Source organism: Callorhinus ursinus, unplaced genomic scaffold (genome assembly GCF_003265705.2).
Source record: "Callorhinus ursinus isolate GAN/ISIS: 27379988/994484 unplaced genomic scaffold, GSC_fseal_2.0 scaffold6, whole genome shotgun sequence".
Classification (NCBI taxonomy): domain Eukaryota; kingdom Metazoa; phylum Chordata; class Mammalia; order Carnivora; family Otariidae; genus Callorhinus; species Callorhinus ursinus.
In genome coordinates, this window is record NW_027397068.1 from 34,698,955 (window position 1) to 34,713,912 (window position 14,958).

Below are 14,958 nucleotides of genomic sequence, written 5' to 3' on the forward strand. Positions count from 1 at the left end.
CTACATTATGGATAATATTCAAATCAATCGGTGACCCCTAAGTATTTTTTCCCCAGGAGTGGATTAGAGCTACAAATTTCTGGGACCCTAGAAATTATATTTATGACTATGAGTCTAACCAAAAATTAAGATGAACAATTCATTGAGAAAAGAATGCAAAATGTCCTATGCCTTTAGAAACTCATTAGATATTTCTGGTAGGTAAAAAAGCAACTCAGAGAACTGTTAAAAAAAAAAGGTAGTTTTGTCAGCTGCTCTTCAAAAGATCTGAGATTTGTAGATAAGTAAACATTTGTTTAATTATTCATTTACCCAAACAGTATTTGGGTAAATGAATTATTTAAGCACTACACTATTTAGGCACCACACCAAGCTCTGGGGCCCAAGGCAATGGCTCCTCTCTCCACCTCCCACACCCAGAGTTTATAGTCTCTGATAATAGATAGGCAATGATGATGAATGACGTTAAAGGCTCTAAACAGGTACACCTCACGTAGTCCAGAAAGTCAAGGAAGCCTTCAGAGAGAGAGGAACGAACAGGGTGATACTGAATATGAGTGAGCGGTGGTCAGGAAAAGAGGAGGGAGGGGTTTGTAGGCAAGACAGCCTGCCCATGTGAAGCCCAAGACCGCAGTGAGGGAGAGTATGGAAAAAAGACTAAAAGATATTCAGCATGTGAAACCCATTTCAGGGAAAAAATACTGTGAGCTGAGGTTAGAGTGGAGATGCACAAAGTGTGATTCATTTAGGTATAAGTAAATGGGGAGCCATGCAACTCAGTAATAGGTAACATTTATGAAGCCCTGTGATGTGTGCTTTTCACACAAATAATCTCATTTATGTCACATAATGACCCTACGAGATAGGTGTCATTTTTATTCCTATTTTACATATGAGAAACTGAGGCAGAGGGGTCAAATAATTTGCTCAAGTTCACACAGCTAAGCCATGACAGAGCCAAACTCAAATTTAGATCATCTGGTCACCCAGCCTGTGTTCTTAAACACATTTAAAAAAGCAATTAGCATTATATCTCCATTAAAATTCTACGCCACTAACATTTTGACCTAGTTAAAATATCCAGCAAGAACCCAAATGTTGTTCTGATTTTTATTTATGATATGGTGGTATCACTACAGGACTGAGAGTTGGGAAGTCCAAAGGGAATTTTCTGAGTTGATAATCAGGCAGTTAACTAAGGCAAAACCTGGTTTTTCTCTTGGGAACCTCAAGACCTAGTAGACAGGACATAATAGTTGCCTAACAAAAGTTAGTTCTACTTTATTGTACAGAAGGTTGTGTTTACTTTGGAAATGTCAGTTTGGTGAGATGTTTGACCTTTATTCATCAAAAATAACACCAGGATGTAGCTACAGAGGCAAACTAAACATTCAAATAAATTCATCTGAACAAAAACAAATTAGAAAAAAACCAATAGAATATTTTTTCTTTCAAAAAATGAATCTGATTAAGTTGGAATTTAGGCTCTAATCTTTAGGATTGAAGCACAGTAGCTTATAATGTAATTCACTCATATGAAAAATTTTTATAGTATTCATCATTTTATTTTTTTATATAAAATGTTTTTCATCATTAGTAATTTGTTGAAAACCTGAAAAAAAAATCAATACTCTTACTAGAGAAAGAGTTGGTTTTTTTGGTGGTTGTTCATTTACTTTTTTTTTTTTTTAAGATTTTATTTATTTATTTGACAGAGAGAACACAAGCAGGGGGAGCAAGAGAGGAAGAAAGAGGCTCCCCGCTGAGCAGGGAGCCTGATGTGGGACTTGATGCGGGGCTCAATCCCAGGACTCTGGTATCATGACCTGAGCAGAAGGTGGATTCTTAACGACTGAGCCACCCAGGTGCCCCAATACTTTGAAAGTTTCAATTGCAATATGCCATTCAAACAACTCTCTTGGGGTGTCATTTCACTGCTTCTCAAAGATATCTTGAGATACATGTAATCAAATTTTACTATTCAGCAACTACTTTAAACTGCTATTAATTACACTTACACTTTAACTGTGATTTTTTTTTTTTTAGAGAGGAGGAGGGAAGGGGAGGGGCAGAGGGAGTGGGAGAAAAACAATCTTAAGCGGGCTCCACACCCAGCAAGAGCCCAACAGGGGACTCGATCTCAAATTATGACCTGAGCCAAAATCACAAGTCTGATGCTTAACCAACAGAGCCACCCAGATGCCCCTTAACGGTGATTTTAGTGCAGTTTAGTTGGTTCCTCTTTTCCTCTCTTCTACAACTTTGCCATTATGCTTATAAAATTTATTTTATTTTATTTCAAAGATTTTATTTATTTATTTGAGACAGAGAGACAGAGATAGCGAGAGAGAGCATGAGCGGGGAGCCCAGGGAGAAGCAGGCTCCCAGCCGAGGAGGGAACCTGATGCGGGGAACGATCCCAGGACCCTGGGATCATGACCTGAGCTGAAGGCAGCTGCTTAACCAACTGAGCCACCCAGGCATCCTAAAATTTATTTTAATTTAGCAGTTAATTATCATTTTTCTTGAAAATGGTGACAATTTACATAAAATTCATTATGTAACAAATTAAGAGAAACACAGTTATGTTAACATAAGCATAATAGTTATATTAATATGAACAACCAACCATGTAATATTATATCTGTGATGTAATGTTTTATAAATTAAGTATTTTAGCACCATATTTATTATTTTACATCAAGGGATTAGGAGAGAATACATCATAATTCTATAGGTAATAAAGTCACTTAATACTACATTTTTCTGGGCGCCTGGGTGGCTCAGTTGGTTAAGCAACTGCCTTCGGCTCAGGTCATGATCCTGGAGTCCCGGGATCGAGTCCCGCATTGGGCTCCCTGCTCAGCAGGGAGTCTGCTTCTCCCTCTGACCCTCTTCCCTCTCGTGCTTTCTATCTCTCATTCTCTCTCTCTCTCAAATAAATAAATAAAATCTTTTAAAAAAAATAATACATTTTTCTAACTAATTTAAATTATTTGTCCTAAAATTCTTATGTTGGATTTATCTGGAACATTTATTTTGATAACAGCTATATTATTCTTATGATATATTTTACTTATATATGGAAATCTCTATTTTACTTAGTTTCTAAAACAATGGTATTTATACTTTGTTTGGGGGAGAAAAACTGAAAATGCATTATTTTCATTTTCTACATATATGCACTTAGTCTTCCTTGAAAACTATCCCAAAGGGAAAGAAATATGGAAAATAGTATGGAAGTTCCTCAAAAAATTAAAAACAAAAATATCGTATGATCAAAAAATTCTACTAATGGGTACTTACCCAAATAAAATGAAAACTTTAATTTGAAAAGACATATGCACTCCTATGTTTATTACAGCACTATTTACAATAACCAAAATATGGAAGCAAACTAAGTGTCCATCAATAGATGAACAGATAAGGAAGATGTGGGGTATTTGAAACATTATGAAATCATAAAAAAGATGAGAGATCATGCCATTTGAGACAACATGGATGGACCTTGAGGGTATTATGCTAAGTGAAATAAGTCAGGCTAAGAAAGACAAATACCATATGATTTCACTCATTAAAAAAAAAAAACACGAAAAACAAACAAACAAAAAGCAGAATCAGACCTAAAAATACAGAGAACAAACATGGTTGCCAGAGGGGAGGAGGATGGGGGTTGGGCAAAATGGGTGCAGGGGAATGGAAGAAACAGGCTTCCAGTTACGGAATGACTACTATATAGGAATAAAGGGCAAGGCATAAGAAATATAGTCAATGGTATTGACTTGTGGTCAACAGAGCATAATGTATAAACTTGTCAAATTACTATGTTGTACACCTGCAACTAATGTTACATTGTATGTCAATTAGACTCAAATAATTATATACATATATACTGATGCCTTCATTTATTTATGTCTTAATGATAATTTTAATTTTTAAACTACATCGTTCACTAATAAGATTCAAAAGGTGGCTTCATTACCCAGCTGAGAAAGAAGTCTACTGACATCTAGTTTGAAAATAACTAGGAACACTACGCACAACTTGTATTGGACAGTTATCAAATTCAGCAGTATTCAAATCACCAAATAGTGAAGCTCCAACTGTATTTTAAAATGGTGGGGTAAAAGGGGCACCTGGGTGGCTCAGATGGTTAAGCGTCTGCCTTCAGCTCAGGTCATGATCCCAGGGTCCTGGGATCGAGTCCCGCATCAGGCTCCCTGCTCCTTGGGAGCCTGCTTCTCCCTCTGCTTCTCTCTCTCTCTCTCCTCCTCTGTCTCTCATGAATAAATAAATAAAATCTTTAAAAAAAAAAAATGGTGGGGTAAAAGAATTCTCTTCCTGAGAATAGACCCCTTTATTTTTCAGTGCTACTTTCTTCAAGCCAGACAATGGCAATGATCTTAAATTAGATAAAATTTTGACAGAACTCTAGTTTGACACAGTAAAGAGGAGCACAATTAGGAAAATATGCCCTAAACAGATAGGGAGAAATTCCATTACCTTTATACTTCATAAAATTCTAACACTTTTATTTCATAGCATAAACTACCAACAAAATTACAAGGTACAAATATTTTTTTTCAAAGCAGCTCATAAAATGGTGAATAGGAGAGGAACTGGAAATAATCTGCCTTTATGTGGCAATTGAAAGGAGGAGAAAAAGCTTTCCACTGAATGCTTTCATAGTTTAATTTGGTATAAAGTGTGTGAGCACCACCTAAAGCACACTTAGACAATTAGGCAAAGAAGTTTTTAAACCCTTTGTGGATAAATGATTTGCTATGTGTAAATTGTACAATTGCTGACCATTTTGCTTTCCATCACTATATTGCATTAAATTTTTTTTACAGTAAAAACATGGAATTTAAAGCCATTGTTCTTGGCTCCAAGATTTATATGTAATTTCCATACCATTATTTTCTGGGTGAACTTTATTTCTAAAAACACTGTGAATAAAAAAATGTAAATGGATGGAATACTACTCAGCCATCAAAAAATGAAATCCTGCCATTTGCAACAATGTGGATGGAACTAGAGGGTGTTATGCTAAGCGAAATAAGTCAATCAGAGAAAGACAATTATCATATGATCTCCCTGATATGTGGAATTTAAGAAACAAACAGGATCATAGGGGAAGAGAGGGAAAATATAAAACAAGACAAAATCAGAGAGGGAGACAAACCATAAGAGACTCTTAATTATAGGAAACAAACTGAGCGTTGCTGGAAGGGAGAGGGTTGGGAGGATGGGGTAACTAGGTGATGGACACGAAGGAGGGCACGTGATGTAATAAGCACTGGGTATTATATGAGACTGATGAATCACTGACTTCTACCTCTGAAACCAATAATACATTATATGTTAATTGAATTTAAATAAAAATAAATAAATTTTAAAAAAAGAAAAAAATGCAGAGTTCTGAGTAATCAGACTCTAAGAGCAAGGCTTTTGAGAAATTCTATGTTGAAGATGTTGAAGAATAGCACTCATCTATGAAAGGACCTAGGAGTTCAAATTGAAGTTAAGGTAAATATAATAATTTTTCCTAGAGACAAAATAAGTCATTAAGAATGGCTTTATTATATCGCTTAATGCGAGATATTCAGAAAAGGTATTTCAAAGTGGAATAACAATCAAGTATTAAATTGGTTTATCTTTTAACAATAGCATAGTTCTTTTTTTAACATCTCCATTTCTTAGTATTAAAAAAACAAAAAAAAGCTAAAACCTTCAACTGATTTGCCTGACACTGGTAACTCCGTAAGTATTTGCATTGTTTTCTTATTTCAGCAAGACAAGAATAAAGACACAAACAGATAAATACTAATATGCATGCAATAAACTAGTCTACTTAGGATTTTGGTAACTCAGTTTTCATTGGTTTCCCATTGCCTCCCATCTCACACAGGCAAATATAAACAATAATCTTTACTTAATGCTATATACTGAGCTCATTGTAAAATAAACTACATTAACTTCCACAGTATTTGAAAGGAAAAAAATGAAGTGTAATTTTCAAACACTCAATGAAGAAAGATATTAAAAAACATCTTTGTGTAATTCCGCGGGTAGTACGGCACTGTGTGGGCCACTTGGACACCCTCACTCAGAAGACTGTTAACTGCTTAACTGTTAAGTTAAATCACTACCACTTGAAATGGACTGGAATTCTAGAGGCTGCAGCTACCTGCACTGAAAGTATTGAAGGAATTTAGCTATTTGGTGGCAAGAACTCTCATTAATAACCTCTGTTCATAGATGAAGGCCATGGTGTACACTTAAATGAAAAGAAATGGTCCACGTTGACCAAGAGACACAGTGGCAACATCTTCTGGGCATCAAGTTTTTATTCCAGTGGATGTGAAGATCCCAAGGGGAGCCCACTATAGGTCAGTAGTGACACATCGGAATACTGCTGAGAACCATTTCCAGGAGGAAAAATGTCAGGAGTTACGTACAGAAAAGAAAAAGTATTCTTGGTTACAGATAGCCCATGAGAATAAAAAAATAGCCACAATATTGTAGTCTTATTTTGTGTTTGGTAGGCAAATATAATCTAAATAAGCAAAGGACACTGTGCTTGCACCTGTTACCCAGACTATTATCACTTTTGAATGGTCTTATTTCAGTTTACTTGTTTTCTTCAGCATTTGCTGTTTTGTCAAGTATGAATGTAGCTAAACCACTACATATGAAACATTAAGAGCTCATGTTCCCAGACCATCAGGGAACCCAGAGATCTACGTGACCCCAGGGACCCTATAGATGAGCAAACAGAGGTCCTAAGCAATTATATACATTAAATACATTTAAAATTAGTAGATTAAAAGGTTTTTAGAGTACAGAGCTTTCACCTCTTTGGTTAAGTTTATTCCTAGATATTTTATTGTTTTTGGTACAATTGTAAATGGGATTGTTTTCTTAATTTCACTTTCTGCTGCTTCATTACCAGCATATAGGAATTCAACAGATTTCTGTACATTAATTTTATATCCTGAGACTTGCTGAATTATCAGTTCTAGTACTTTTTTTGTTTTTGTTTTTGTTTTTTTGGTAGAGTCTTTAGGGCTTTCTATATATAGTATTATGTCATCTGCAAATATAAAACTATAAAACACTGATGTAAGAAATTCAAGATGACATAAAGAAATGGAAAGACATTCCATGCTCATGAGTTAGAAGAACAAATATTGTTAAAATGTCTATACTACCCAGAGCAATCTATAAATTCAATGCAATCTGTATCAAAATACCAACAGCATTTTTCACAGAGCTAGAACAAGGAATCCTAAAATTTGTATGGAACCAAAAAAGACCTCAAATAGCCAAAGGAATCTTTAAAAAGAAAAACAAAACTAGAGGTATCACAATTCCAGATTTCAAACTCTATTACAAAGCGGTAGTAATTAAAACAGTATGGTATTGATTATAAAAAACAAACACACAAATCAATGGAATAGAACAGAAAAGCCAAAATAAACCCACATTTATATGGTCAGTTAATCTTCAACAAAGGAGGAATGAATATACAATGGGAAAAAGACAGTCTCTTCAACAAACGGTGTTGGGAAAACTGGACAGCTACATGCAAAAGAATGAAACTCGACCACTTTCTTTCACCATACACAAAAATAAACTCAAAATGGATTAGAGACCTAAACGTGAGACCTGAAACCATAAAAATCCTACAAGAGAGTATAGGCAGTAATCTCTCTGACATTGGCCCTAGCAACATTTTTCTAGCTATGTCTCCCGAAGCAAGGGAAATAAAAGCAAAACTAACCTATTGGGACTACATCAAAATAACAAGTTTCTGCACAGTGAAGGAAATAATCAATACAGCTAAAAGGCAACCTGCTGAATGGGAGAAGATATTTGAAAATGACATATCTGATAAAGGGTTAGGATCAAAAAAGAACTGATACAACTCAATACCCAAAAACCAAATAATCCAATTAAAAAATGGGCAGAAGATATGAACAGACATTTCTACAAAGAAGACATAGAGACGGCCAACAGACACATGAAAAGATTTTAAACATCACTCATCATCAGGGAAATGCAAATCAAAACTACAATGAGATATCACTTCACACCTGTCAGAATGGCTAAAACCAAAAACACAGGAAACAACAAGTGTTGGTGAGAATGTGGAGAAAAAGGAACCCTCTTGCACTGTTGGTGGGAATGCAAACTGGTGAAGCCACTGTGGAAAACAGTATGGAGCTTCCTCAAACAATTAAAAGTAAAACTATCCTATAATCAGTAATCATATTATTGCGTATTTACAAAAAAATATATAAAAACACTAATTCAAAGGGATACAGGTATCCCTATATTTATTGCAGCATTATTTACAATAGCTAAACTATGAAAGCAGCCCAAGTGTCCACTTATAGATGAATGGATAAAGATGTGATAGATAGACAGACAGAGAGTGGAATATTATACACCTGTAAAAAAGAATGAGATCTTTCCATTTGCAACATGCATAGAGCAAGAGAATATAAAACTAAGGGAAATCAGTAAGTCAGAGAAAGACAAATACCATATGATCTCACTCATATGTGAAATTTAAGAAACATGAGCAAAGGGAAAGAGAGAGAGAAAGAGAAATCAACAAACAGATTCTTAACTAGAGAGAACAAACTGATGAGTACCAGAGGGGATGTGGATGGGGGATAGGGGAAATATGGGGTGGAGATTAAAGAGTACACTTATCACGATGAATAAAAAATAGAATGATAAAAATATTAGTAGATTATGAGTTCAAGACTCTAGTATAAATATTCTAGTATTCATTCGTATAGTATGCATATGTTATGCTGAATATAAAACATACATAATACCATACCTTACCATACCATATCTGTAAATCGTACAGTAGTAAAAACAAATGCACATAAGTAAGCATTCAATGAATAAGATATTTCCTATAGATTAACACAGAAAACAAATGTTTACACAGATGATTTTCTCATTTGAGAACAATTCCATTCCTCAAAAGTCTAGATTTCAATTCATTTCTATTTGGGCATAAAATAAGACCCTTCTTAACATGTATAGGTTCCTGGTGTTGGAAAGAATGTCAAAAATTATAAAACCTCCTTCTGTATTTGTATTTGAGTTTAGAGAGCAGCAGTACTGCCCCAATGGCACTTCCTTGCCATTTTATTCCCTGGGCTAGTAAAGGATGCTGCAGCTCTCATAAAAAGGAGAACCATATGAGAAAATGAGTGAATCCCCAGTGGCTCGTTCCTCTACTAAGGATCCATTCTATAAAATGAGTCCTGAGAGACATTCCCAGTCTTGGGTTTCACTGGAACCAGGCAGGAAGAAAGTTAGGGAGTAACAGTCCCCACTTGCTTCTCAACCCAGCAAACCTCAACTATCCATTGAAAAGACTGTGCTTTACCTACTTTATAGTCAACCACCACTAGCATAACCTCCCTCCTCCCCCACTCACCATGCCCCTGCTGTGCCTGGCACTTACATGGATGGATGGATGGATGGATGCATGGATGGATGGATGGATGCTTGGATGCACGGATGGATGGATGGATGGATGGATGCATGGATGGATGGATGGATGGATGCATGGATGGATGGATGGATGGATTGGATGCACGGATGGATGGATGGATGGATGGATGCATGGATGGATGGATGGATGGATGCATGGATGGATGGATGGATGCTTGGATGCACGGATGGATGGATGGATGGATGAGTGGATAAGTATATAAAATTTTCCTCTGTGGGTCCATCATAATTCATAGGATTTTTTTCAAATATCGGAGTAGTCTTTATCACCTCCTTTGGGGAAATACTGCCATTATATTTTCCTTGTTAAAACTTACAAAATATCTGTAGCTGGCCAGTTTCTAATCATAATAAAAGCTCCAAACTATCACAATTTGGGTAGCCTAAGTCCTTATCTGGTACTCAAAGAAAAAAGTCTAGTCATGATTGTACTGGGAAAAAGGAGTGAAAAATCAGCATCTTCTAAATGTTACCCTGTATGTTAGTTGGCCCTGTGTGTGCCTAACAGAATGAAAAAGGATTAAAATTAGAGTTAGGGTTGGGGGTTGATGCTCCGAAGTTTTAAAAGAGAGAGAGCTGGACTTCAGATTTGAAAGATTTAAGGAAGATCTATGAGATACCTGCAAATGAAATGCAGTTCTATTATTATTATTATATTTATTTAATTAATATATATTATATATAATAATATATATTATAATAATATATTTATTAATATATATTTACATTATTATATTATTAAAGCGAGGCATGACTTATTTTACAGCCAAAGAAAAGGTAGGGCATTAAATGCGCCATTTGTTTACATGGATGAAGATTCACCCAGGGCCCATGGTAATAGAAGTCCTTTGCACAACAATTACATGCCAGTCTCACTCTCCCTTAGCAGGAGAGGTGTGTTTCAATTAGGAGGTTCTTACCAAGGCTTCCTCCTACTTTCTGGGCAGTTCTTTGGAAATGCGGGGGCTGCGGATAGGTAAGAAGGAAAACTCATTACCTGCCCTCAGAGAGTTGAGAAAGTGTGGGTTTGTATTACTCACGGCTCTGCCTGCAGGCTCCTGTCCTCAGCCACATAGTTTGAAGGAATATAGCCCTGTAGCGGTTGGCCAGAGGCATCTTCCCTTCTCTCCAAGTGCCTGGCCAACCACCAGCCCTCGAGGGAAGTGTCCAGGACTTGGAGCTTGTCGCCCGCGCGGAAGCTCAGGTCCTCTGCGGTCCGCGCCTGGTAATCAAACAGAGCCACGAAGTAGTGGCCGTGGCTTCTCCTGGGCTCCTGACTCTGCGACTGGGGAGGATCGGGGGAGCAGCAGGCTACTGGGTTCTCAATCACCACCGCCGGCTTGTCGGCCTCCTGGAACAAGCACGGGAGGCAGGGCCCCAAGTTCGCCCAGAACCTCAGACAAATGTTGCCCATGGTGCTGTGGTAGGGAAGAGGGGAGAGGGGCTTCTCCCTCTCCCCTCAGTCTCTGCAGATCCACTTTCTCTTCTTCCACCAGGCAGCTTGGAAGTCAGCACCAACTCCCCCGGCTTCCGAGAGGGTGCAAAGCCCCGTTTCACAACAGGCGGCCGACCTGCCTGCGGTGATCCCCGCTTGGGGACACTCACCTGCTTGCTTTCTGTGGCCCGAGCTGCTGCTCCAATGCCAAACTGAGTGGGAGCTGGGAGGCTGCTCGGGGGAAGATGCCTTTTCTTCTTGTCTGCTTAGGAATCCCACAGCAAAAATAAAGTTAAGAGGGCTTTATTTAGACAAACGTCTGCGAACAGAAGACTCGTCTTGCTTTATGTGCCGAGGTAAAGTTAATAAGAGAAAGAGGTGAACTGCAGGTAAGATTACATCTTGCCTCTGCCGGAAGCTCCCTCCCTGCTTCAGGTCCGTCTCTGTGGTCTGGCCGGTCCTGACCCCCACTGCTCTTTCCTTTTTGCTAATGATTAACCAACCAGCTGAGCCTATTGCCTTTAACATCCTGAGCTATGAGCAGACTAATAATTTCTCCTTACTTCCTGGTTTCCTTTTCTCTGTGATTTAAAAGAGATTCCTGTCCTCTCTACCTCTCCCTTCCCACACCCAAGAGAGACCAGCGCCCTCACCAGGAAGCCAAACTCTTAAAGCGCTGCCAAAGTCCATACTACCAGATAAACAGGCTAGCCCAGGGAGCTTTTTGTCTTGCTATGTTCCCAACACAGATTTTTTTCCCTGTTCATGAAGATGAGTAGGATTATTCTGCCACACTAGGGGAAATTAAAAGGATAATTAAAGTGTCTAGATATTTGTTACTGGACAAATGGCAGCTGGGAAAGAACTATTGAGTTCCTACCTTTTTTCATCACTGTGAATCAATTTTTAATAGCTTCAAAATATATTTACAGTCTGGAAAAATACGACAGCAGCTGACTAAAATGCTGAGAACCTGAAACACTGCTCTTTCCCACAGAGACATTTAATTTCCCATCTCTCACGTGCTATTTCTGAAATACATACACACAGAGAGAGATTAGGGGACCAGTAGAGAGAAGGAGTAGAAAGGCTGCACGTGAGCAGCTGTGGGTCTACAGGAATTCTGACTAACTTCATTGGTAGTACCTCAGGAGCTAATGACGCTGAGATCAGACAGCCATCCTGATGGGCAGTGGCGTTTGCTTTACTTCCTCTTGTTTGCGACAGCTGACTCACAAATGTGTGCTCTGGATCCCAAGAACAATCAGGCAGAGAATGTGGACAGATCAACACACCGCCATTTTCACTAGTAGAGACCACTCTCAACTCGTTTACGATGTGTCACTTGTTTTCACATAAGACATTTATTAAAATTCTCCACTCCAAAAAAAACAATCTCTATATATGTTACTGGAGGCTTGACCTGGCTAACCAAGCCTCAGCACAACCTCAAAATTCCTGTTCTTTGACAAACAGAAAGGCATTTTTAGTAATCAGAATAATCAAACTCAAGGAAAACGGTGGGGCAGGGCAGAGGGGGAACCCAGGGAACCATGCCCATGGCTTCAGCCCCATCTGCTCTTACCTGGTACTAAAATCATTCATGTGGACAGATGACCTGGCTAGAACAAGACCTCATGTCAAATTCCCAGGTTTTTCCGGTTGTCTTCAGAGTTAGAGTAGAAACACCAATTTAGCAGTAAAAGAAAAGCCAAAAGCTGAGCCAGTTTTGGGTTGTCTGTTTGTTTGTGACATGGGACCAAAAATATAATTCTACATATAAGAGAAAATGGCAATTATATAATATTGAGAAGCCATAAGTATATTTTGTTTCAGACACAATATTAATTGTAAAAGTGTGGGATTCTATTAATGCCCCCATATAGAGGCATAGAATGCTAGTCTTTCCAGAGACATCTGTAGGATCTAAAAATGAAATGAGATTTGGAAGCAGCTAGAGAAGGGTATTCAAACCCGATTTGTAAGTGGAGTTTGAGACTTCAAAAATTCGAAGTTTTTAAATTCAGATATACCTCCATTATGGTCATGACAAGGCATTCTAGAAAAAGACAAATTGGCAGATGTGCACAGCACAGTCACTGAGCTAATAAATGAAACTGAAAAAAGCTGGTGACCATCCGAAGGTGTCAGGCGAGCAATGGTCTGAGAAAGCTGAGCCATGGGATGGGAAGAGAAAAGGCTTCTTTGTGTCAACAGTACCAGAACTCTGCAGTCACCCAAGCTTGAAGACTTAAAGTCATCTTCTACTCTCCCCCTGGTTTCTCTGAGCTAATCAATCATGACATTCTGCTCAGTCTTCCTTTTCATTTATTCCACAAACATTTTTTATTCCTTCTGAATGACAGCTGGGTACTGGACAAAAATAAATAAATAAATAAAAATAGAATATTCTTCCCTAGATTATTCCAGAGGCGTTCTAAGCAGTCTCCCTTCCTCCAGCTTATCCTCTACCTGACTCACCTTGCATACCACTCCCAGGGCAATATTTACAAGAGTAATAATGATATGAGTGCTGGTAAAGAGTAGCCATCAGGATTGGAGGGCTTTCTATGTACCAGGCCCTGTGCTAAGAATGTTACAAATGGTATTCATTTAATTCTCAGAAAATAAAAACAATAATACCTATGAGGAAGGTAGGGTTTTATGTTTGTTTTCAATTTAAAGAAGAAACCAAAGAGGGCACGTTCTGAGCGGAGCACTGGGTGTTATGCACAAACAATGAATCACGGAACACTACATCCAAAATTAATGATGTAATGTATGGTGATTAACATAACAATAAAAAATTAAAAAAAAAAAAGAAGAAGAAGAAACCGAGCACCTGGATGGCTCAGTCCTTAAGCGTCTGCCTTTGGCTCAGGTCATGATCCTAGGGTTCTGGTTTCGAGCCCCGCATCAGGCTCCCTGCTCCACAGGAAGCCTGCTTCTCCCTCTCCCACTCCCCCTGCTTGTGTTCCTGCTCTTGCTGTCTCTCTCTCTGTCAAATAAATAAATAAAATCTTTAAAAAAGAAGAAGAAACCAAGGCTCCAGGAGATTAAGTAAATTGTCCAAGCTTACACAGCCACCAACTGGCTGAACCATGAGTAACACCCTGGTCTCAATCTGTCTCCAAAGCCTGAGTTTTGATGACTCTAAAAAGAAGCTAATGTCATTCTTCTGTGTAAAATCCTTCAGGATCATCCAGTGTGTTTGGAATAAAACCTAAATTCTTTATCAGGACACATAAGGCCCTGCTAACCTCTCTAACCTCATGGCCCTTCCCTGCAGCGCACACACACCCTGAGATGCAGGTCCCCCAGGCAACTAGGGCTCCTGAAGCCCTCCCGCCCCCGCCCCACCCTACCGCCTGACTTCCTTGTGATTTTTCCAGGCTGAGTTCAATTGATACTTTCTCTGCCATAACAAGTAGAGGCCCCTACTCTGTGTACCCCTAAAACCTGACACACACTTCTACTTGGTCACCTGCTGAATGCCACTTGGTTCTCTTACTTGTTTGCTTTCCCCACAAGAATTAGATTTCCTTCTCTGAATCTTCAGTGCCTTGTACAACAGCCAGTATGTAAGCAGTAAATACTCCATAAGTATTGAGGAAGGAAGGAAGGAGGGGAGGGAGGGAAGGAGGGAGGGAGGGAGGGAAGGAAGGAAGGAAGGAAGGAAGGAAGGAAGGAAGGAAGGGAGGGAGGGAGGGAGGGAGGGAGGAAGGAAGGAAGGAAGGAAGGGAGGGAGGAAGGGAGGGAGGAAGGGAGGGAGGAAGGAAGGGAGGGAGGAAGGGAGGGAGGAAGGGAAGGAGGAAGGGAGGGAGGAAGGAAGGGAGGGAGGAAGGGAGGGAGGAAGGGAGGAAGGAAGGAAGGGAGGGAGGAAGGGAGGGAGGAAGGAAGGAAGGGAGGGAGGGAGGAAGGGAGGGAGGAAGGAAGGGAGGGAGGAAGGGAGGGAGGAAGGAAGGAAGGGAGGGAGG

General features: G+C 39.0%; 1 protein-coding gene across 1 annotated transcript in view; it reads right to left on the minus strand.

The window, feature by feature from the left end:
- FRK (fyn related Src family tyrosine kinase) overlaps nucleotides 1–11,448 on the minus strand; it is a 101,404-nt gene extending 89,956 nt beyond the window's left edge. The window contains exon 1 of the mRNA XM_025860638.2: nucleotides 10,587–11,448. Coding sequence (XP_025716423.1) covers nucleotides 10,587–10,960 — 374 coding nt within the window. The 5' untranslated portion in view covers nucleotides 10,961–11,448. The remainder of the gene's footprint in view (nucleotides 1–10,586) is intronic.
- Nucleotides 11,449–14,958: the final 3,510 nt, after the last annotated feature.